The sequence below is a fragment of the Watersipora subatra genome, chromosome 10, assembly GCF_963576615.1.
Source record: "Watersipora subatra chromosome 10, tzWatSuba1.1, whole genome shotgun sequence".
Taxonomy (NCBI): domain Eukaryota; kingdom Metazoa; phylum Bryozoa; class Gymnolaemata; order Cheilostomatida; family Watersiporidae; genus Watersipora; species Watersipora subatra.
The window spans coordinates 33046499-33072769 of NC_088717.1; the positions used below are offsets into that span (position 1 = coordinate 33046499).

Here is a 26271-nt window from a genome sequence, read left to right on the forward strand (position 1 = left end):
TGTCTAAATTCAGCCTTAAAAATAATATCAGTCTGTTCTGAAAGTTAGATAAGCTATTTAGCATTGAATATTTTAAAAAACGCGATAACAACTCTAGCTTGTGATAAAACTGCGCTTTTTGAGCTCATTTTTCTCGGCGTTCAGCCCATTTAAACGTCATGTAACAAGCTACGAGCAATTTTAATTAGTTTGTACACCTTTAATAAAAAAATGAAATTATTTTACAAGCTGGATTTAGATAATAATAGGTTTTAAGGCACCCATCTCTATTATTCTAAATCGGACTTGTAATTCTAAATGGGCGGAGCTTGTAATGCCGATTGTGTTGTTTTCGAAACGGATATTGAAACGCTTTAAAAAAGCCTAAATGACTTTGAAGGCTAGTGCCCTAATCTTTATTTTGAGTACAAAATCGGAATCAGTGTGTCTGATTTACCTAGTGAATACGATAAAAGTTGTTCGTGACAGTTATGGTTTAATGTTTTATTTTTCCTGCAATTCTAATGTGTTCCCACTAAATGGCGCACTCTAGATACATTGACTTTGTTGAAGTTCTGCATATTACGGTACTTCACGTTTGATTTTTGACCCCTCAGTCCTACTGTAAAGATGAGCGGACCTAAGAAAAGGAAAGTGGACAGAGAATGTCGAGTGTTCAATAAGGAGTGAACAACTAAATATTTTTTCACTGAACACCGATCGTCTGCTGTATGCCTGATATGTCAGGAAACTGTGGCGGTTTTTAAAGAATATAATATTAGCCGTCACTTTACTACAAAGCATGCTAACTATGCTAGCAAGCTATCAATGAAAGAACGGGAAGCTACTGCTCAGAAGTTGGCGGCTAATTTACAGGCTCAACAAAACTTTTTTCACCGCCAAACTGCCGTTCAGGATCAAGTACCAAGGCCAGTTTTATGCTTTCATTCAAATTGGCAAAGGCCAGCAAGCCTCTGTCTGAAGGCGAGTTTTTAAAAGAATGTATGGTGGAGACAGCAAGTGTTTTGTGCCCAGAGAGCAAAGACAAATTTAAAAAAATCAGTTTATCGCGCAGGACAGTGACTCGCCATGTGGAACTAATAGATGAAGATATCACCAGCAACTTAAATAAAAAGGCTGAGTCATTCACATTATATTCATTAGCACTGGATGAAAGCAACGATGTCAAAGACACTGCTCAGCTCCTCATTTTTATCCGAGGATTAACGACACTTTTGAAATAACGAAGGAGTTTTTGACAATGGAGTCTCTAAAAGGACAAACACGGGGAGAAGACTTGTATGACCGGGTGTCTGCTGTCATCGAAAATATGAAGCTCCCTTGGAGTAAACTTATCAATGTCACTACAGATGGATCTCCGAATTTAACGGGGAAAAGTGTTGGCCTGCTGAGGAGAATCCAGAATAAAGTCAAAGATCAAAATCCTGACCAGGATGTTATTTTTTTCCACTGCATCATCCACCAAAAATCTCTATGTAAATCGGTATTACAGCTGAATCATGTTGTGAATCCTGTTGTGAAACTCGTCAACTTTATTCGCGCAAGGGGACTTCAGCACCGTCAGTTCATTACGTTTCTGGAGGAAACTGATGCGGATCACCAGGACCTGCTTTATCACTCCAGAGTCCGCTGGTTAAGTTTGGGCAAAGTGTTTCAACGAGTGTTGGAGCTTAAAGAGAAGATTGGTGCATTTTTGGATTTACAGGGAAAGGTTGACGAATTTCCTGAGCTGAGCAACAAGAGCTGGCTGTGTGACTTTGCGTTTGCTGCGAACGTATTTTCACACATGAATGAGCTCAACATAAAACTACAGGGGAAGAATCAGTTTGTGTAGGACATGTACACAAATGTGAAAGCCTTCAAATCCAAGCTGGTTTTATTTTTCAGGCAAATTTTAAATAAGCCACATTTTCCCACACTAGCCAAGCTGAAAGAGGTCGGCACAAAAGTGAAGAAATACAGCGAGTCACTAGATGCGCTGCACGGAGAATTCTGCCGTCGGTTTTCTGATTTTGAAAAAATTGACAAGTCACTTCAGTTGGTGGCCTGTCCCCTGTCGCAAGACCCCAAAACAGCTCCAGAGGAGCTGCAGCTCGAACTGATCGACCTTCAGTCCGACCCAGTCTTAAAAGAGAAGTTCAACTCTCTGAAACTGAATGACTTTTATGCTTCACTCAATGAAGCCGCATTTCCAAATCTCCGGAGGACAGCGCAGAAGATGCTAGCATTGTTCGGCTCGACCTACGTGTGTGAACAGACGTTCAGCATCATGAACATCAACAAGGCCAGCCACAGATCCCAATTAACAGACCAACACCTCAGATCCATCCTGAGAATTGCTACAACTAAACTCACTCTAGACTTTGATGCGCTGGCTAAAAAGGGGGACCAACAGCACTATTCCCACTGAAAGTAAAAGTTTCTCCTTTGTATTATGTAAAAATGACTTATCCTGCTCCTTCTATTCAGTTTGTGTCTCCAGTGCCAAAAGTCAACAACGATCAGCGCAAGAACGGAACATTGATAACGCGCCACTGCGGAGCACGTTATATCTGATCTGGTGCACATTGTTTGTTTTGAGAACATGCGTTCCTTTCCGCACCACTTATGTGCGCTCCTTAACAGAAATGACATGTAACATATAAGGCTTACTGAACTAATTATTTTCCAAAGTCTTTCATTAGAGCAGCTTGTGAAAGTTCATTTTACATTAATTATATTCCAGCTAAATATATTATATTAAAATATAGTTACATATATTATATTGTAATTGGAACCATTTGGCCATGACCAGTGGCTTTTTCAAAAAGACAAAGATCAACCTCTTGTTTTAAGGCCAGGCACTCTATAGCACTAGGCCAATTTTTTTGGTACTTTTCACAATAATTGAACTCATATGAAAAGTTAGCGCCATGTATTATTCATGACTGAACTGTTAAAAAAGCTGCAACTAACTTTAGATTGGATGTAACCTGAGTTTTGTTGGGTAATTGTGTCAGACTTATGAGATGCTATTAAATGGTAGCACCGAATTGAGTCGAGTCAGTGCAGCATTCATAACGTTATTTCAATACAGTAAGCGCTCTTACACCATAAATAAGTTAAATAACCCATTCCAGGAACATTTATGTTATAGGGATTATGCATGATACAAACAATAAAATACATGTAAATTGCCTAATCCATTCCAAGATCATTCCAAACTCACTCCTTTGGTAACGGGAAACAAACTAGACATAGCCTTTTAATTTGTGGCCTGTAACAGCAATATTATTGGTTTCCATTCACAACTTTTCTTCTTTTGCTGATCAACTTGAATGGTTTTATAGACCATGATTGCGGTAATTTTACAGTAAGTTGATAGAGAGCGCACATCTTCGTCATTCATTTACAATGATTTGCTGATTTTTTCAAAACAGCCAGGTCTATCCTGCAAAGTAAAACTAATAACAGATATTTTAACGTCTGCAAAAAGCCAAACAACAAAAAATATTTTTAATATAAGAAAAGCGGTACTGATTGTTTGTCTTTTATCTGTATGCAGGAGTCAAGGTTAGGGTAAAATATAAACTTCAACGATACTCCAACTACATGTATATTTCTATAATTGGTGGACCAACGCTGTAACACCTGCACTAATCGATAGATATAAACAATTGTGAAGCTGCCATATGCTCTGTTTTGTCGACGCATCTGACGATCTATAATGACAAACTAGAATGTCACAGAGGTTATATATATGCAATGGTAGCGCACACGCCGTTTGCTCTTTTGTTAGTGCGGCGCGATATGTTATCATTCAAAGTGAATTTGAGAACTCACCCGACTTGACACTTTACGTTATATGGATTTTTGACATAGTACGAAGCAAAAATTCCACGTAAACTCTTTACGTCATTTGGAATTTACGTTGTAGGAAGTATATGTTATAGGTGTGTCTACTGTATTTTAAAAGTCAGAGAAGTACATTTATATTATTGTCAGTTCATTTGCTTAAGCCTTTGAACCTTAACGGCCATTATTCCGGCATTGTGTAAGGTGTGCCAGAAACCCTAGTGGCAGGAATACCGGCATACACATGGCTCTGTTTACAAAAGCTGTTTCAAAGTAACAGCATTAACCAATCAGATTAATTCTTGCACAGGATATTAGACCAGAAACTTCATTTCTATTTGTAACAGCTTTCAAATATCTTCATCTACTTCTTTCGTTATAATAACCATTTTTATTGGAACGACATCCCAAAAAAATTGATACGAGTTGTCCGTTGGTAGGTCATGGATGATTGTGATGCAAATGAAGAGTTTTATGATACTAACTATAATTTTCTAGTTTGTTTTGAGTCATGAAATGATGATTGACATGTTCTTGTTGGATATGATACTACTGTGAATATTTTTATGAGTTTTTAAAATCGTACAAATTTTCATAGTTTTAGTCCGAATAATAGTGAAATAAAGTTTTTTTTTGTTATATTTGATGACAAGTGTTGTTGGTTGCTCGACTTTTTTATGAGTTATTTATCAATTATCATTATATTATGAGCAGACCTGCCAACACAAGCACAAGTCCAGACCTGCCAACCCTGGAGTGGGGAAAGGAGTGAGAATTTATTTTGGGGGCAATAAAAACGCGAGAATTTGATAGGTGAGGTAAATTTTCATAGCGTATAAAAACACCACAGCGAAAGATAATATAACTCCATATGGAAACTACATGTCGTGGAGGTTATTGATAGATGAGAATGCCACAACTATGTTTATACATAGTTGTTTATTAGTAGTAAGTATAGGATTACTACTCAAAGATTGGGGCAAAAAACAGGCTTGCTTGGGTAAAAGGGGCAATTGTGTGACACGGGTGTGAGATGCGTGAGGCATGGGGCAATTGCGTGAGTCTCACGCCCAATGCATGAGAGTTGGCAGGTATGATTATGAGCACATTTAGATATATTTAATAAAAGTTTAAGCACTTTAGATGATTGGAAAAATTGCACAGGGATACTGACACACATTGGCAAGAACGGCCAGGGTTCGAAGGGTTAGGATCTGTGGAATTCGCCAAATGGAAAGTTCCTCACAATACCCCTTCAATATATTCTAATGTCAGAGCTGTTTGAGTAGCTGCCTCCCTGGTAGATACAAAACTGTCAGTTTGTGTCCCTCTTTCACATGTAGTAGTTGCTGATTCGGCAGGTGATAGGCTAAACGTACATACACACCGAAGGATAGCACACGAGTATAATTAAATGTACATATACACCGATGGATAACACACGAGTATAATTAAATTTACATACACACCGATGGATAACACATGAGTATAATTCAACGTACATATACACCGATGGATAACACATGAGTATAATTAAACGTACATACACACCAATGGATAACACATGAGTATAATTAAATGTACATATACACCGATGGATAACACATGAGTATAATTAAATTTACATACACACCGATGGATAACACATGAGTATAATTCAACGTACATATACACCGATGGATAACACATGAGTATAATTAAACGTACATACACACCAATGGATAACACATGAGTATAATTAAATTTACATACACACTGATGGATAAGACATGAGTATAATTAAACGTACATACACACCAAGGGATAACACATGAGTATAATTAAATGTACATATATACCGATGGACAACACATGAGTATAATTAAACATACATACACACCGATGGATAACACATGAGTATAATTAAATGTACATACACACCGATGGATAACACATGAGTATAACTAAACGTACATATACACCGATGGATAAGACATGAGTATAATTAAACGTACATACACACCAAGGGATAACACATGAGTATAATTAAATGTACATATACACCGATGGATAACACATGAGTATAATTAAACGTACATATACACCGACGGATAACGCATGAGTATAATTAAACGTACATATACACCGATGAATAACACATGAGTATAATTAAACATACATACACACCGATGGATAACACATGAGTATAATTAAACGTACATATACACCGATGGATAACACATGAGTATAATTAAATTTACATACACACTGATGGATAAGACATGAGTATAATTAAACGTACATACACACCAAGGGATAACACATGAGTATAATTAAATGTACATATATACCGATGGATAACACATGAGTATAATTAAACATACATACACACCGATGGATAACACATGAGTATAATTAAACGTACATATACACCGATGGATAACACATGAGTATAATTAAATGTACATACACACCGATGGATAACACATGAGTATAACTAAACGTACATATACACCGATGGATAAGACATGAGTATAATTAAACGTACATACACACCAATGGATAACACATGAGTATAATTAAATGTACATATACACCGATGGATAACACATGAGTATAATTAAACGTACATATACACCGACGGATAACGCATGAGTATAATTAAATTTACATATGCACCGATGGATAACACATGAGTATAATTAAATTTACATACACACCGATGGATAACACATGAGTATAATTCAACGTACATATACACCGATGGATAACACATGAGTATAATTAAACGTACATATACACCGATGGATAACGCATGAGTATAATTAAACGTACATACACACCGATAGATAACACATGAGTATAACTAAACGTACATATACACCGATGGATAACACATGAGTATAACTAAACATACATATACACCGATTAATAACACATGAGTATAATTAAACGTACATATACACCGGTACATATAAAAGTTCAGTTCAAAGAGCTGCTTCCTGCCATAAAATGAGCTAAGCACCTCCAACCAAGCGTTTTGAACAATTGCGTGTTCTATCCTATTTATCTTCTGAGGTGATCTCTTTTCCATGGATTGCTGCCTTCTAAAGTCGTTTACGATCTTGGGATAATGTCTTTGTCTCTTTTCCTCGATACAGAATAACTTTTGACACCTTAAGATATCAAAGATGACTTTCTCTGCTGCTGCGGTTGGAGCAACCAGCGATACCACAAATTACTGGCATTTACCTTTAAAATGAATTACAGAAGCGGGCCACGATAATTCACAATTCCACACTCACGGAATGACGTCACACAAAAAATAAATTTTAGGAAAATATATTCGTACAGGAAAAGATACTCGTACAGGAAAAGATACTTGTACAGGAAATGATACTCGTAATGGAAACGATACTGAGTGCAAAAATAATGATTTTCTGACACTGAACTCACCTCAACATGTGGAATTCTTTGTTTATTGTAAACCTGGTAAATATTCGGCGCAACTTCGGGTTGATCTGCTGGTGGAGTGCATCTTAACTCATTGACGGCAAGATATGAAACCGTGCACATTGCCTTTCCTATGATCACTGTATAATCATCCATGTTTACTCCGCAGTTCATCCTATCTCCACTGATGATGAGGGAGGGATTCAGGTCAGGGTCATATTCCTGTATGACACATGATATAATACGCTCGACCTATACAGACAGTAATTGCTCTAGATGTTTCCATAGCTACCCTTACAAGTTACAAAAAATGTTTCTTCCTACAGGATTTGAACTCAAGTCTTTTGGTCTTCTTAGACCACCACTCTACCAGCTGCGCCAATTGACCAAGTCCAATCTTTGAAGCAATTTTACAGTTAGTTATTAGACCTGATGACCTTTCATGGTGCACAAGACTACCAGGGCTCCTGCTACACCACTTACTGAAATGCTAACTTTGGAAATTCATTTCGCCAAAACTTTAGAGAAGGTACGCTACTATTTAAAAAGAATCTCTGCTAGTTTGAATTTATATTGCAAATGAACTTTGAGAAATATGAAATTATATGCGCAGCATGTAGGTGTGATTTCATTTTTAACATTAGTTATGCACCATAGTCATTTGAAAGTATAAATGGGAAAGTAAATGTGGTTAAACATTTCAAAGCATACATGCAGCATGTACACGTAGTTTTATGCTTGGCACCTGTGTGTTAAGTAAGCATATCCAAATTGCTTTTGTAAAATGCAATTCTATATATATATCTCCCAAAGTTTGTCGTATGTAGGTTTGTAGAATTGATTGTACGGTTATACAAATGTAGCTCCTAAAATCTTGGACTAAATATTCCTGAGCCAAAGAAGTTTTGATCTTGGACCCTGCCAATTGTCAGTCCGACGCCTTAACCACTAGACTACAGAAATCAAATCGCTAGCTTGCCAATATAAGTCATTATATGAGAGCAAATACCTAACTGTTTTGCTTATGGCGCGGGTCATAGCATAAAGTCACGAGAAGCTGTTCGCTCACATTATTAAACTGGCTAATAGCGAGCAACTCTCACTACTTCTCATTGTTTATAAAACAAAAAGCTTTTCTCATGATATGTAGTTTGATAGTTAGAATGGTGAATGTTGTTATATGTTAAATACAAATAAATTTTCTGTCCAAAGACATTTCTATTACCCGGGCAATGGCGGGTAGCACAGCTAGTATATATATATATATATATATATATATATATATATATATATATTTCTCTCAAAGTTTGTGGCTGTGTTTGTCCAGCTACAGCTATTAAAATCGTGGAATAGAGAATTCGTAGCTGAATTCATTAAGCGATATATGTTGCTATACAGGAGCAAATATGCTACCGCTCTCCGTTATGTCGCAACAGGATGGCGCAGCGTCATGGAGGGAGATAGCTCTTATTAGTAGTCTCACTCAAATTATCATTAGGAGTGTGCCAGGCTAATAGCAAGTGGCAGGCAACTCTCATTACCTCTCAATGCTTATAAGCTGATTTTTAATACCTGAGCAATGCCAGGTAGCCTAGCTAGTATAGTATATACATGCGTACACTTAGTCTACTGGCATCCACTACAAATATAGCCACACCTACCTGTATTCTATCACCATAGCTTTCTTCGAAGGTCTTAAGTTGTGGATCCTCATAAACATAAATCTGAACTTTTTGACCGATAGAATCATTAAAACTCGCCAGATCCTGGTAGCTGGTGTAGGCGTCTAACTTGAGACCGAGACTGTAGAGAAGGTTTTCTGTAAAAATGCAGAAATAAACTGTGCACATGTACACAAGGTTACTACAGTAGCCGCTTCTATAATGTAAACCTCTTTCAACATAACTCGACTTAACATAAAAAGCTTGTGTAAAGTTTTGGTTTTGTACTACGTCAAAAGATTCTACACAGCGTAAAGCTTAAAGTCGATGCAAGTTCTCAAATTTGATTTGATTAGCGAGAATCTTATAGTCTAAAAGATATTGTTGTCTATTTTTCTGCTCTTGAGAGAAAAAACGATGTATAGAGATGTCTCTATTTAATCTGCTAGTAAATTTGTAGCCTATGCATCATGAGAGACGGTCAGGTATGCTGATAACGCGCACAATTCTTCAGAAATAACAGAAGGCGGTCGATTAACACAAGATTTGAAGTATTGGTTTACTAAGCTGATGTCATGAGATGGGGCTTCATTGAAAATGATGTTATGTTCTAATGTTTAACCTCAGCTTCAAATAGATGAATGAACAGATGGACAGAGACTGCTCTTGTTATAGTGAAGCTATATTTTTGTTTTATTTTATTTTAAACATATACATTTTTTTCCTTATGCATTGGGAATTAGGCATCAGGAAGACATATGCCTTCCTGTTTATGAAAAAGCCAATAACTTTATTTAAATTGCTGTTGAAGGTGCACACTCTCCTAAACTAGAAATAGAATTGCTGCAACCATGATCCCTAAATCAAGTAAACGTGATAAGAAAAAAGAGAAAAGTTGTCAATACAAACCAAAAATACCAGTTTCTATGGTCATTGAATTAAAAAGTTAGGTCTAGTTTTTGACCTCTAGTTTCAGACAGATGAACAGACATACAATCGCCTTTACTACAGTAAATGCCTTTACTACAGTAAAGGCCTTTACTACAGTAAATGCCTTTACTACAGTAAAGGCCTTTACTACAGTAAATGCCTTTACTACAGTAAAGGTCTTTACTACAGTAAAGGCCTTTACTACAGTAAAGGCCTTTACTACAGTAAATGCCTTTACTACAGTAAAGGCCTTTACTACAGTAAATGCCTTTACTACAGTAAATGCCTTTACTACAGTAAAGGCCTTTACTACAGTAAATGCCTTTACTACAGTAAAGGCCTTTACTACAGTAAATGCCTTTACTACAGTGAAGGCCTTTACTACAGTAAATGCCTTTACTACAGTGAAGGCCTTTACTACAGTAAATGCCTTTACTACAGTAAAGGCCTTTACTACAGTAAATGCCTTTACTACAGTCAAGGCCTTTACTACAGTAAATGCCTTTGCTACAGTAAATGCCTTTACTACAGTAAAGGCCTTTACTACAGTAAATGCCTTTACTACAGTAAAGGCCTTTACTACAGTAAATGCCTTTACTACAGTAAAGGCCTTTACTACAGTAAATGCCTTTACTACAGTAAAGGCCTTTACTACAGTAAATGCCTTTACTACAGTAAAGGCCTTTACTACAGTAAATGCCTTTACTACAGTAAAGGTCTTTACTACAGTAAAGGCCTTTACTACAGTAAATGCCTTTACTACAGTAAAGGCCTTTACTACAGTAAACAAACACATACTTTTGTTTTATATTACTTTAGACGTATACAGTCCTTTATCGTATATTTGCAGCATAGACCTTGCTGTCTAGAAAAAAGTGAAAAGTTTATTTAGATTGATATTGAAGGTGTGCGCTCTCTTAGCTTAGCCTAGAACTGCCATATTTATGGACTCCAAATCAAGTAAAAGTGATGAGAAAAAAGAGAAAAGTTGTTGATACAAACCAATAATACCAGCTAGTGTACTAGTGTACAGTCATTAAATTGATAAGTTGAGCTGAACTTTTTTCTATTTGAAGCCAATGAAATGAGTTTGAGAATATCTGTAAACATATAATAAAGTTTACATTTATTTTACTGCTCGCATAACGTAGAATCCCTATAACGTCCTCGGAACGGATTATTTATGCTGTGCTATTGTACTCGTTTATATATATTAGTTCTCTTCTCTTTCCTTGAGTTCTATTTATAAATCATAATATGATGAAGGAAATTATAACCAGAATTTATAAGTATCATTCAAAAGGAAACTTAAAGTTGTGTTCTCATGTCTATATATTAGCCTTTGGAACGCTTTGAGCCGAGAAGTTGTCCCGACATACTGTATATGCAAGTAATATTAGCTTTCACATTATGCTAACAATTTTATTATAGAAGAGGAACCTAAGAGTCCTTCAACTCCATATGTCATAACAAATAAACAATTTACTTTAAATTTCATACATGGAAAACAATACACTCCATTTGCCAAAAGCTAGATATTATAGTTAGCCGGTATCCTGGCAGTTCAGCGCGCCATAAGAGATCGTCATGCATAATAACTATTTACACACTTATCCCTAATTAAAGCAAAGTGGATGTGTAGTGTAGATGGTATGTCTGAGTCTGAATGAAAGCTGAATGTCTCTGATCAAATCCTGTGCGACATAATCTAGTTTTTCAACATTCAACCATGGCATTGAACCAACAGACAAACGTACATGGTTTTTATTACAGTAAAGAAGAGTTATACATGACAGACGGTCTATATACCACAGACTTATAAATAGCATCGACCACATTTCACAACTTGAAAATTCTATATTCTACCATAGATTATAGATACACATATAATACACACATGCTCCATAGCCTTGATATTTCACATGTAACTTCTTCATCATAATAATGCTTACGTATATTTTTGCATCCGCTGTTAGTAGATCGCCGCTTTCTTCCAAATATATTGGCCAAATTTGTTGTCAGCATAGGAGTTGTTGTATCAGTTGCAGAAATATTTGCTTCAAGCGTTACATTTAGCTCTTCTGAGGAGTTGACATTTGCTGTCTTTGTCGGCTCAATTGTTGGAATCACCTTTTCGTCACCTGCAGCCATAGCATGCTGGATTTGTCAGCAGCTGCCGAAGTTACAAGTGGTAGGGAGAAATGAAAGAGATTTTGCTAAACTTTTAGCGTATTTTAAGAAATTGGAGCGTTGAACAACACATTGAGTGCGAGTTATACTCACTGGAATACTGGAGTTTCATGTGTCACATATTTTAATATACAGTGTATTTTAATACACGGTGTATTTTAATACACGGTGTATTTGAATACACGGTGTATTTGAATACACGGTGTATTTTAATACACGGTGTATTTTAATACACGGTGTATTTTAATACACGGTGTATTTTAATACACGGTGTATTTTAATACACGGTGTATTTTAATACACGGTGTATTTTAATACACGGTGTATTTTAATACACGGTGTATTTTAATACACGGTGTATTTTAATACACGGTGTATTTTAATACACGGTGTATTTTAATACACGGTGTATTTTAATACACGGTGTATTTTAATACACGGTGTATTTTAATACACAGTGTATGACACACCATTATAAAATAAAGCATCTATTAACATATAATCGTAAAAAAGTACATTATTACAGTATATTTAGGTAACTTATATAACATAATATATTATTAATCTCTCTGACTTGGAGTGCTGTACAATCCCATCTAACTCCATTTTAACTGAAACAACAGCGCAAGTAATATAATAGGTTAGACAAGTCTCAGTATTGAAAGAGCAACCATTTGTGTATAACTGACTTTGGTACCATGGTATCAAGTATTGCAAGCTTGGACACTCTAGCATCAAGGCTAAAATACTTTAAAAAAAACTTAATTACATACCATTTTCAAAAAGAATAGAGGTAACGTCAGGAGTTGTGCAGCGCATCTCAATGTCACTGATAACCACACATTCCTACAACGATGAGAAGAGATTTACGGCCGCCCAGCATTTCAAGAACTTAGCTAACAGACAAGGTAAATAAGTGCTGACATCACATAGTTACCACCAGTGAAATAAGGGGCTTAATAGCGGTGTGGTCTTCAAACATTGTCAAACATAATGGTTGGTATAGCAAACAATTCTTTCACAAGAATGCAAATCAAAGCAGGGTATTTGTATAGCTAGTGGTGCAAACCTCCTCCCCCTTTAGCACAATATGAAGATTAAGGGCTAGCTTATATACACGATATGATTCACTGCCAACATTATCCAAAATTGCCAAAATTTATCCTGGTTTCAATTTAAACTGTATTTAAATTATTCAACCTATAAAAAATACATGAAATAATATTAATAAAAATTGATGATCAAGAATAGTTTTAGAAGTCTTCATCTAACTGCTGTTAGACAAGCTCATAGCTAATAGACTAACTTAGGGAAAGTCTCTCACCGATGTAAATGTTCTACTCGGTCCAGTGTCATCAGCCTTCTTTGCTCGCACGAGCAGTAATGGCTTAGCAACGGAACTTAGAGATGTTCCTGTCATAGTGAGATTTGTTCCTCCACTAAAACAAAAGACATTTTTGTTATATCTAACGATGGTGATGAGGAGGGTAAGGTAGCTACATCTATACATAATATCAAATGCCCTTGGGTAGTTAATAGGCCCAGCTGTTAGAGCCATGGAATACTATGCCAATTGCCCTTGGGTAGTTAATAGGCCCAGCTGTTAGAGCCATGGACTACTATGTCAATTGCCCTTGGGTAGTTAATAGTCCCAGCTGTTAGAGCCATGGACTACTATGTCAAATGCCCTTGGGTAGTTAATAGGCCCAGCTGTTAGAGTCATGGACTACTATGTCAAATGCCCTTGGGTAGTTAATAGGCCCAGCTGTTAGAGCCATGGACTACTATGCCAAATGCCCTTGGGTAGTTAATAGGCCCAGCTGTTAGAGCCATGGACTACTATGCCAAATGCCCTTGAGTAGTTAATAGGCCCAGCTGTTAGAGCCCTGGACTACTATGTCAAATGCCCTTGAGTAGTTAATAGGCCCAGCTGTTACAGCCATCGACAACTATGCCAAATGCCCTTGGGTAGTTAATAGTCCCAGCTGTTAGAGCCATCGACAACTATGCCAAATGCCCTTGGGTAGTTAATAGGCCCAGCTGTTAGAGCCATGGACTACTATGCCAAATATTTTGAGCTCAAATCCTCAACCTCTAAATTTCCCAACCTCCAACATGGCTTCAGATGGACGAACACGGTTCTTATTATAGTAACGGTTAACATAAAGCTCTTACTACAAACTGCAGTAAAGCGTCTAAACATACAAACATGTGGAAATACATCAAAGCATTAAGAAGCTATTTATTGGGGCATATATTAGCTTTTATTTTGTTTGTTTTATACATAAGTGTACAAATGTACAAAGGAAATCGGCTGGGCCTCAAGAGAGCCAGCCGAGTGGTAGAGCAGGCCAACTGGAAACTGGCCACCCCGGTACAGCAACTTTTGACTATATTAAGATTGGCTTTGCCATCATTCAACAAGGCGAAAGATAGAGATGACCAAAAAGATAACATACACCAACTCATGCCATTATAAATTATATTAATTATAAATTGTTATTTGGAGGAAATATGTTTCTACTGTGAACAGGAGATGGCGTTATCTATGTGTGGTTAAGATAAGGGGTAACCATAAATCTTTTATACATGTAAATGTATAAACTGACAATCACACAAGATATGGAAATGCTTGTCCTTTTTAGTTATAGAATGCTAAAATAGTTAGCCTACTAATTGCTAAAAATGGTGACATCTTAATTGGCACACTGCCAATATGCCATTTTAGACCCTGGCTTTATTTTATAACATCTTAATTTACAAGCAATATAATGAGACGTTCCATCATGGGCACTTCAGGCTACACTTCAGGATTATAGGCTACATTTAGAACTTCTCACTAAGATAGTTTCAGTCCACCATCAGCCACTATGAACACCATTATTGTGCTACGCATTAACTTTTGTCAAAGTTTAGTTTGGCAACGTTTAAATAAGGGTTGTCTTACCTTAAAATGGTAACTCTCGGCTGTATATCATTCAATACAGGGTTGGGACGGTATTCAAAGCTCAACACTTTTGCAGGACCCACATCTAGGACAGACTTTGCTTCAATTGTGATATCTACGGAGCTGTTACTTTTATTATAACTTGGTGTGAGAAATGTGAGAACTTCATTCCTGCATCACAAAAAAACTATGGTTTTCCACATTCTAAATTCATCTTTGTAACGAGAAAAAGCTAGAACAGCTAGCTATGAGAGAAGGATGTATAAAAGATAAAAGGTTATATCCGAAAGACATTTTTATTATGTATAAAATTTATACATAATAAAAAATCATTATAAAAAAAATCATTTAATGATCTTTTAAAGGGTACTGATAAATTTAAAACTATTTTGTTTGTTGATGATAATAACAGTTACTTATTTTATACCGCTAAAAACTTGAATAAATATATAACTATAACAAACAAAGAACTAGAGGTGATAAAATATTGGTGTGATCAAAGCTAACTAACATTGAATGTTGACAAGACTAATTTTATAGTTATTCAAAATCCAAAAAATAAATTTCGATTAACAAAAAACATTTCCATGAATGGACAAAGTATACAAATGATGGATAGCATAAGATTTTTAGGCGCTACAATAGACAATACACTAAACTGGTCAAGACACACAGAACTATTGAGAAAACAACTGGGACAAAGCTTGGGACTTATTTCTCAGGTCTCATTAATCTTACCGGAAATGTCTCTTTTGCTTTTATATAATACTCTGATTAACATTAAAATAGTTTATTGCTTGGAAACATAGGAAATGCTCCGATGAGCTACTTAAACAAAATCTTGAAGCGATTGCTCAGAATAATATACCATAAAAACTTTTATTTTTCATCAACTCCTTTGTTGAAAAGATCTCGTGTTTTGCCTATACAACAACCATACCAACTAAAGATATGTCTTTTAGCCTTCACACAATTTAAATCTCAAACTAACTTGTCAACACAATACAACACTGGTCATTCGAAATTTTCATTACCCTTTCCACCCTCCTCCTCTACTAGTGGCTGTAGGCGAGTTGCCAATCGCGTGTCATCAGCATGGAATTCCTTGCCAATTTGGCTAAGAAAAATGGATAGTTATGGTGGTTTTAGGGCTGCTTTGATGCAGTATTGCTGGAGTCTCTGGAATAGATTTGTTCTGATTTGTTTTGCTTAGACTACCTATGTTTTCTTCATTAACAATCTCATCCGTTAACTCGGGCTCTGTGCCTCGAATAACCATGCACTCACTGCACGTTATTTTTTCTATCATCTTGTCATTTTCTGATTTAATGTAAAATAAAACACACACACACGCACGCACGTGCACGCGCACGCACACGCACACACACACACACACACAAGCACGCAAACACACACACAAAGTGTTAGTCTAGTTGGTTTAACAAATTTCCCTTGGCGCCAAGTGTTCAAAACATTCTAAGTGGCAAGTTTCTGCAAAAATGGAATAAAATTTGATTGAGTTTGTGTAAAGGTCCAAACACCTGAAGCAATTTTATTGCGAGCGTCATGAGGAAGGCAGAGATATTGCTGGCGTGTGCCTAAACACACTCGAGCGATTCACCAGCAAACGAAAGAGTGGGCACGCTCACAAACTGCCATTAAAACTCCGTATCATTAGTTTCTTCGGAGTTGTTAATAAATTTGGGTAAGTCAATATGGCGCTGTCTAGGCAATGATGTAAACAACTTCCGCTTTTGTTATTAGGCCTATCGCACTTTCACGCATTGTACACTCCAAGAAGACATAAGAAAAAACAATTCTTGTATTTTTAACACTGATATTTTAAAATTTTATATACAGTTTATTTTATACTACTTTTTTTATATTTATATGTAAAATATTTACCATTCTCTAGATGGTCAACCTGCGCAACGATTGACTCCAAATGTTAGTTTTTAAATGAGTTTCTTTGGAATTTTTGTGTGTTATGTCGTGAAGGACTGTGAGTGCTTTTATTAAATTTATGAACAGTTCAGTGTTCGTTCTCAAGATGTTTCAATTGTAACAAAATAGCAAATTGTCACTGCTGTACGTTGGCGAACATCGATAAGAAATAATTACCCGCCATAAAATTGCATTCTGGTAAAAACCAACCATTCGAAACGCATCTTGCTAGCGATAAAGTTGTGTAGAGAAAGTCTAGCGTTATCGCTTTGCATGAGCTCGCTGAGCAACTCCTAGCGCAGGTTAGCGCCACGCAGCGCGATATCGCTCTAAATATCGCCTGGTGTGTTTTCACCTTACCAAGAGATCGAGTTCAATGAGTTTTAATATTAGGTGTCTGTAGAAGTGTTCATGTCAGTGTTGATAGCTGTGTGATTATTTCATACATTGCCCTAGTGTGTGCTGCTATCACTTGTATCAATGACTAAACAATAGCTAAACATGTACCCCCAAACACTGATTGATGGGATTTAATCAAACATGACAGGGAAATGATTTAACAACAGGTCTTCTTTAGGGTGACAGACATAGTCTACTTATATAAACACGCTTGTTAAATCTCTTTCTATAATCACTTTCTGTATATATGTATATTTCCTGGCTGAATGCACTGAGTAACTTGAGCTAGTCTTAATCATTATTACAATAAGAGCTGTGTCTCTCATGCAATCATGATCTTCAAGCATGCTAATAATAACCAATAGTTTTTTTCTCAAGCACTTTAGGCGTGCGTATTGTAACCGATGTAATGAGTGTGACCACAGTTACTCTACTGTGTGACAACGTAACTATCTGGTTTAGTGGTTTAGGGTGCCTGTCTGCAGACCTGAAGTTACCGAGATCAAACCCACAGCGAAGCACATTTTTCGTTTCCCATTTTATCGCTATAGCTATAGCCGGACACACCGAAGGACTGTTTATAAACTATAGACGAGAAGAACACTACCGAAAGACTACAACTTTGAGATTTATAGATATAAATAGTTATTCATATGGTTTGCTGTCTGTCGGAAATGGACAATAACAGTTACTTGCAGGCTTGGTTATGGTAGAGAAAAGGTGACCCAGTTCCCAGTATCTACCACTTTCAGAAATGTATGATTAACCTGAAGGAATGCCTTTGCAACACGTCCAGCCTGACAGAGCCAGGCAACCGTTTCACTTGCCCAGTGTGTGAAGGACAGAGGTGGATCTTTAATATGCCCACGTTGTCAGTGTGGTGCACGGAGCCTCCAAGTCATGGTCTAGATCCAAAAGACCCAGCAATTTACGGTTAAAAGCTTGCTGAGAGCTTTCTGTCAGCTCGGCATTAAGCAGGACTCAAACCACCAACCCCATGGTTGATGGTCAAAGGCACTACCACTAGGCCACCCTGACACCTTATTTATATTTATATATATATATAAAAAAATTGTTTCCTCACCCTGGATACCCCGTATGGGTGGTAGATTCTGCTCTAACTCGGGTCTCCTACCAGAGACCTGGGAGTTTGAGCACTCGCCTCAAGAACTTAGCTGTTCCCAATAGCGCACTTTTCTGCAACTCACCTGAGTTGATTGTTGTTGGTATTTGGTCAAGCCACATTTTATGCGCCGGTGTTATTGCGCCCAGTGCCCCAATGACTACTGGGATTAAAGTTGTTCTTACATTCCAGCATTTTTCAATTTCTTCTCCAAGAGAGAGATATTTCTCTACCTTTTCTTTTTCTTTGCTGGCTATATTGTAGTCATAGGGTACTGCTATATCTATTATAGTAGCCCTCTTTTTCTCCTTATCTACCACCACTATATCTGGTTGGTTTGCTAGGACATGCTTGTCAGTTTGAATGTAGAAGTCCCAGAGGATCTTAGTGCGGTCATTTTCATTGACCTTACCAGGAGCTTTCCACCAGTGTTGTGGTTTATCAAGGCCATACTCATCACATAGACTTCTATACACAACACCTGCGACATGATTATGCCGCTCAGTGTATGCGTTCCCTGCTAGCTGCTTGCATCCACTGATGATGTGTTGGATGGTCTCAGGTGCATCTTTGCACAGTCTGCATCTAGGATCATCTCTAGTGTGATAGATTTTCGTTTGGAGTTGCCTTGTTGGGAGCACTTGCTCCTGGGCTGCCATGATTAGCGACTCTGTATTGGCCGTTAGGTTTCCTTTGTTATATATATATATATATATATATATATATATATTACTGTATTGTCAATAATTTTGTTTCAAACATAAATTTTCCAAATCATATGTTTGGAAAAAATGTAGCGTTTGTCATATAGCGTTTAAAATACCTTTCATTGCTAAGAGAATAGATATTAGGTAAAAGATTGTTAGTCCAGCTAGCAATGATATTCTCGTAATACATGTAATGGTTAGATTGTGTATGCAATTTGCTAGCACATAAGTTGAAATAAGTTGAAAACCTGTAACTTTCATGTAAAGAATAAGGAAAGAAACCATGAAAAATCTTGAAACTTATAATTGATATAAAATCAAAATTTAGCAAAGGTAAAATCAAAAGACACAGTTTTTTTAAAAGAATTACTTGATGGAATAAGATATGCTGGAATATGATGTATACTCGCAATTAGTCAGATCGCTCTTTTCACGACAAAGATAAATCGATATTGTAGTAATTCAGAACTAGATTATAATCAATATGTGCAATATGGCAAAAGATAAATTGACAAACTGATTGATAGCTGACTTCAATGATGTTCTATTTGATATTGAGTCAAGTTGAATGGCTAACAAATGACGAGAGACATACTGACCAGCTACCAAACTTATAATGAATCTGTTTATCTGTTGAGGCATTAGGGCGACCTTACTAAGAACAGACTCAGCGGAGAAGCAAACTTACCTTGCGCTAGCGGGTAATATCGTTCCATTCATTGTCACATTATACGTAATGTTAGCTGATGAGAAATATGGACCCGTAGCCGTTATGTTTGTACCACCAGCTATTGGTCCGTACAGCGGAGATATACTTCTGATATACCAGTGCTGTAATATTTCATCCATACACTGCAGTAAACTCAGCTTTGACCTTTGAACTTGATTAATTTGACTTCAATTACTGTCTCTCTTTATTCATACTAGTACCCCTGCAGTCCAGTGGGCCTTAAGAGATGGTGAAATATAATAAGTAAATGTACAATTATTCAGACACACCGGTGAGGAGTTAAGTGGTGCATGTAGCATGCCGGGCAGTGGTGCTAAATGTTAAGAGTTCGAATACTGGATAATACAATCTTTTTACCCAACCTCGAACTGTGGCGACAGAGAGACAGACAGACTTTGCTATAGCAAAGATTCTAGAGATCTATGTTGAAGGTCAACTATGAAGTCATAAATTTTCAGGTTGTGTCTTTGTATCTGATATCTACGATAATCTAGCACAAAAGGCAAAACAGGATAGTTTTTTACGAATGCTTTAGTTATTGAAACACACTTTATGAGCAGAACATGTTTCTAGAACGTAATCAGTTGCTTACTTACACATTTAGGACCTGCAAGATGCAGATCTATTCCATCTGAACACGGGCAGTTTCCTGTCACATCTTCACACTTTTGGGACAGTGACAGCTCTGAGCAAGAACAGTTAATACATGTTCCTTGCTCATCTTGATACATGTAGATACTAGCACACTCATCACACCTGCTACCATATAGCCCCTCAGGGCAGATACAACGGTAAGCCTCTGATTCGGGTGAGCGAAAGGAAAAGTATTCCGACATTGTTTCTGGGGGATCAGCCAGAATGTAGTTGTGCCCACCGCAGTGAGGTCTACAACAGAAACCGGCAAACAGGAATTTTACACCCATAAGATACTTGTGTTAGCACATTATTGTTGTAAATATCAGTCTATCATTAAATCTTTTAGCAAGATTTCTCCAAAAAACTCATAATCAATAATAGGGTCAAAAAACACGGGAACTGAAGTGACCCAATAGGAATTTATATAAGTATAATCTGCTTCACAGCCCAACTGGCCATACAGAGACTTGGTTCCCGAACTCCTTGTTTGCAAGCCAAGCAACATATTCTAAAAGCCAAAACTGTTCCAGCGAATTACAATAATTAAATATTTGCATGAATTTTTTTCTTAAACAAGTTTCTAGCGTACATTTCTATGTACATATACACGCATCAAGCAATGGTAACTGGAGGAAACAATCAGAGAATATTGCATTGCACTTGAAGAAACAATCAGAATACTGCATTATACTAAAGGATACAATCTTAGGATACTGCATTGCACATAAAGAAACAACCATAGAATACTGCATTATACTAAAGGATACAATCTTAGAATACTGCATTGCACTTGAAGAAACAATCAGAATAGTGCATTATACTAAAGGAAACAATCAGAGAATACTGCATTGCACTTGAAGAAACAACCATAGAATATTGCATTGCACCGAAAGAAACAACCATAGAATACTGCATTGTACATGAAGAAACAACCATAGAATACTGCATTATACTAAAGGATACAATCTTACAATACTGCATTGCACTTGAAGAAACAATCAGAATAGTGCATTATACTAAAGGATACAATCTTAGAATACTGCATTGCACTTGAAGAAACACCCATAGAATACCGTACTGAATATTTTTGTGTTAGAACTTAAATTGCCCCAAACCTAATTGTATGTCTACAAGACTTCACGCAGAGAGCAACGATTCATAAACTCCTTATACAACCTGTAGCTAATAGATTACTTATGTGAGTCATTCTAACACTAGTCACTAGCTACTAAAACATAAATACTTCTCATACCTAGTGATCAAGGTTAGATCCTTTATCGAATGCCACCTCTCAGATAGACTCGTAGCAGTGCTATGGCCAATCAACTTGATAGAAAGATCTCCTTCAAGGGCCTCATCAAAATACCAATTCAGACTCATAGTAAAAGGAACTGTCAAAAAGTCTCGAGTGCTAAAAGTATACACAAATTTACGCATCCTTGTTTATGTACAGAAGAGACGGAAATCTTGACTAATTACACGTAGATGTTTTAAAGTTCAAAGTTTCTATAAGAAAAAAAAATTTAGCCTAAAATTCCTTGAGAACTCAACTGTTTTAACTAAGACAATACAGTAGAGGCTCCTACAATCTTTACTATAATAAGAGCCGTGTATGTTCGTCTGTACATCTGTCTGTACATCCGCCTGAAGCCACACTAAAAGCTTTAGGAGAAAAAATATTGCCCAGCACGAGAATCGGCCCAAATATCTCGCTCCCCTGTCAAGCACACCACTATCTGCACAGCTTCACATCGGTCTTTCTCAGTTGAAATGTAAAGTGTGCAGTTAGTAATTACGCATGATGTTCTTTTACAGCACACCAGGTTGCCTGGGCACTAGTGTAAATAACCAGGGGACAATCATGTTATAGGTGTTTTTACTACTTTATTTTACACGAGCAGTAGAGCAAAATCATCTAAGACTTACCCTTATTGTTCCTTCAAATTAGGAAAGTTTGATTTAACTTTTTAATTTAGTAACTGTACAGTAGCTAAAGTAATACTCTAGTTGTTAACTTTTACCTTGTTCTTATCACTTTCACTTAGTTTAGACCTCCTGATTACGATCATTTTACATCAAGTTAGGGGAAGCCTACACCTTCAATATCAATTCAAACCAATTTTTTCAGTTTACTAAATAAATATATGCTGCATAGAAAAAATGCATCTCCAAAAATAGAACAAAACAAAAATATATATTTACTATAATCAAAGCAGTGTCGCGATGTCTATCTGTTCGACCATTTATCCGAAGCCAAGGTTACAAATTATGCTAAAAATTTGCTTTCAACGAGACTCCAATTTTTGACTTTCACTGACACACTAACACCTGCACCAACCGACCCCTTTAAGTATTTCTAAATAATTATATGGCTACTTATTACCTGTGCTTTATTGGCACACATGACAATCTCTCACAGCACACTAGACTGCCAGGGTACTAGTATATATAATAGAGATCTCTCACAGCACACTAGACTGCCTGGGTACTAGTATATATAATAGAGATACCTCACAGCACACTAGACTGCCAGGGTACTAGTATATATAAGGTAGAGATAGCTCACAGCACACTAGACTGCCAGGGTACTAGTATATATAATAGAGATACCTCACAGCACACTAGACTGCCAGGGTACTAGTATATATAAGGTAGAGATACCCCTATATGTCGTGTTGCCTCCCAGGTGCACCTGGATAAAACAATATTTATAAGGCTAACTATGGGACTGTCATTCAAATTGAATTTGAGAAGTTGCCCCGACTTGGCGCTTTACGTAGTATCGAATTTCCTACTTAATATGAAGCAAAGATTTTACATAAATTCTTTACATTAAGACGAATTAGTGTAAAATGAGGTTTACATTATAGAAGCGTCTAGTGAACTCTTGTGTTTATTCTCCTGGTGGGTGAAGTTTGATAAACCAGTAAAATAAGCCAGTCTTATAACTTCTAAAGATCTTCTAAAAAGTACCCAAAGCAACTCAAATATTTTTGTTTGCAACAAAAAAATAATTTACTAGTTGTAGTCTACCCTGACAACAAATCTTACTTGACAGATTGAACAAGATCCCACAAGAAGCACAAAGATTCTTCGCTGGACTCGTTTTTATACCATCTAATGGTCTGATCAAATCCTGCCGCGGACAGTCCATAGTCAGACATGCAATCTTCTGTCACATAGGTAGCCATCTTAATTTCAGAATTTTTTACTATCTTCATTTCCATGCTTTTGGGTCTCTTCAAACCATCAAAGCTCTGTAGGTATTTGGATGCAAATCTTCCTAGGACACTGTATATCTGCAAATGTCGACATCTACATGTAACTACGGTATATGGTGTAGGTGTGGGAAATGTATCCATGTATATGAGTGGGTTATAAATTATATTTCTTTTTTTAGAATTCTTATACACATTGCAAGAGGAATCAAGACAGACCTAGGCTGAGATACTAAGAAGTAGTTAAGCAAAACATGAAGTTAAGTGAATTAGACACAAGCGGATGGCAAGAGGAGGTGGCAAACAGAGCTGAATAGACTTCAGTAATAAAATCAAACCATAGAACAGTAATAATTAAACCGACTGACTGCGAGAGAGATGTATGCTGTTTTGTTTTTGTCACTCACTAAGCCTATTCCTATCCAGATCCCATATACTTCATTTACACATCAAGCAAAACCGATTTTTTTTAATAAATTTACCCTTTGTTATCAACAGACCAAACCTGACCCGCTAACTTTGAAGCCCTGTTGTGCCTATCTGAATGAGACATAGTGTGTGACGTTTGATTTTTTACTTGGTGTAACTGCAGATAGAGGTGTAAGCACAAATAATCAATAATACATTCCTTTAATCTATCTGAACACATATTTGTATGAACCAGCACGTTGTCCTTATTTGGTCATAATTCAGTGTCAGAGTTTAGAAGCGAGACACTCGTGTGATGCACCAGCTTGTACAGTGGAAACGGACATAGCGACCAATGGCATCACACATTGTTTGCCTTTCGATCATCCATGGTTTGTTTTATTCTTGACCTTTTAAAGATACCACCTTGACATGAAGTATCACTCAACCATTGCTCTGCTATAGCACCCTATGGAGACATGATCTGCTTGTCAGACCAGCGTAGCGTTTCATCACTGGACATCTAGTTGATGGAAGAGCAAGGGAACCACTCGTTGCTTGCCCGTTGCAACAGAAATACAAAATGTGCAATTTGTTGCTTTTTAGATTATTGGACAGTTTTGTTGAGACCCTCTTGTAATAAGAAGCAAAAAAAATGTATTGCCAAACAAAATTGTAAAACCAGCAGAAATACACGCATCTGTCGGCAATGCAAACCCTTTACAGTATAGTGAGAAGTACAAAAAATCTTATAATAGCCTACATCATGCAAGTGGAACTGCTGGGGATCTGCTAATTGGTCTGACCACAGGCATGTCTTGACACAGCCTTACTTGTGATTATAAAGTAAATAAAATGGGTCACTTTTTTGGCCAATGAAATCTGATATGATTGATCAATTCTACATTGTACTCTGTTAATCACAGCCGTCAAAAACAGACAAGCATCATATGCAGCATTTTACACCAATATTGTTTTGGAGACTGGCACAAAAATGCTTTTACAATAGTTTTTCATTTTACACCAACCAGACTTGATTAAAGTGAAACCAACTGAGATAAATCGTATTGGTTTAAACGCACCTCAACACTTGACTCAAGTGCTCAAACTGAAAATGATATCAACTTATCACGTTAATTATAACTATTAATACTTTACTTTTTTCTATATTTTCATAACTATTAATACTTTTTAGCTTCATAAGAAACCAGAATGGCTCATTCATAGTTAGTTACTTTATGTAGTTTTTACTTGTGATTGTAAATGGCAGAAATATTGAATGCTGGCAGGTGTCATATATCACCTACCAACATTGGCTGTGAGAACTTGATAAGAATCTCTGTGGTTTCTGTGTAATCTGACATCCAGCCTTCAGGTGTAAAAACTGCCCATCGGCCGTCAGCGCTACCAAAGTATCTAGGTTGAGGGGGTAAACTCCGAGTGCGGTTGATTATGCTGTAGCAATGCTGCTCATCAGGATACAGGCCTTGTGCTTCGGAGATGAGTCCGTAAGAGTCTGTACTCCATGAAGGGCATTCGCAGTCGGGACTTAGCAATGGCTTTGGGGCTTCCTTCTTAACATGCATCGAGTAAATTTCACTTGAAATATAAGAAGCAGATAAAAGTTTTATGCCGATACTTGAATTATAATGTTATTTGATAACTGGGTGAGCGTGTACGTGTGCAAGAAAAACCTGGGTGTGCGTGTACGTGTGCAAGAAAGAACTGGGTGTGCGTGTACGTGTGCAAGAAAGAACTGGGTGTGCGTGTACGTGTGCAAGAAAGAACTGGGTGTGCGTGTACGTGTGCAAGAAAGAACTGGGTGTGCGTGTACGTGTGCAAGAAAGAAACTTGAGTTGAAAGCATGGCGAGCGAGAAGCAATTCATCATCCATTGGCTAACTGTACATAAAATGTTTGTTAGTTAAAAAAAGAAATAAAAACAAAACATATTAAAAATCGGACACTTAAGAGTAAAGAGTAAAGACAACAGCTCTATACTTTTACTCGAACATTGATCAATTTTTAATAAATGTCTTGTGTTTAATTAAACAATTTAAATGCTGACCTCTGAACCACAGTGTCTTGGCTAAACTTATAAATGTTCTCAATA

The 26271-nt window shown here is 36.8% G+C and overlaps 1 protein-coding gene across 1 annotated transcript in view; it reads right to left on the bottom strand.

Annotated features, from left to right (window-relative positions):
- Nucleotides 1-26271, bottom strand: part of LOC137405782 (uncharacterized) — a 66807-nt gene that overhangs the window by 24937 nt on the left and 15599 nt on the right. Inside the window, exons 5-15 of the mRNA XM_068092180.1 lie at nucleotides 25467-25758; nucleotides 23585-23832; nucleotides 21786-21944; nucleotides 20494-20782; nucleotides 19856-19998; nucleotides 14995-15165; nucleotides 13372-13486; nucleotides 12821-12893; nucleotides 11810-11998; nucleotides 8928-9085; nucleotides 7270-7488 (exon numbers count right to left, since the gene is read on the bottom strand). Coding sequence (XP_067948281.1) covers nucleotides 7270-7488; nucleotides 8928-9085; nucleotides 11810-11998; nucleotides 12821-12893; nucleotides 13372-13486; nucleotides 14995-15165; nucleotides 19856-19998; nucleotides 20494-20782; nucleotides 21786-21944; nucleotides 23585-23832; nucleotides 25467-25758 — 2056 coding nt within the window. The remainder of the gene's footprint in view (nucleotides 1-7269; nucleotides 7489-8927; nucleotides 9086-11809; nucleotides 11999-12820; nucleotides 12894-13371; nucleotides 13487-14994; nucleotides 15166-19855; nucleotides 19999-20493; nucleotides 20783-21785; nucleotides 21945-23584; nucleotides 23833-25466; nucleotides 25759-26271) is intronic.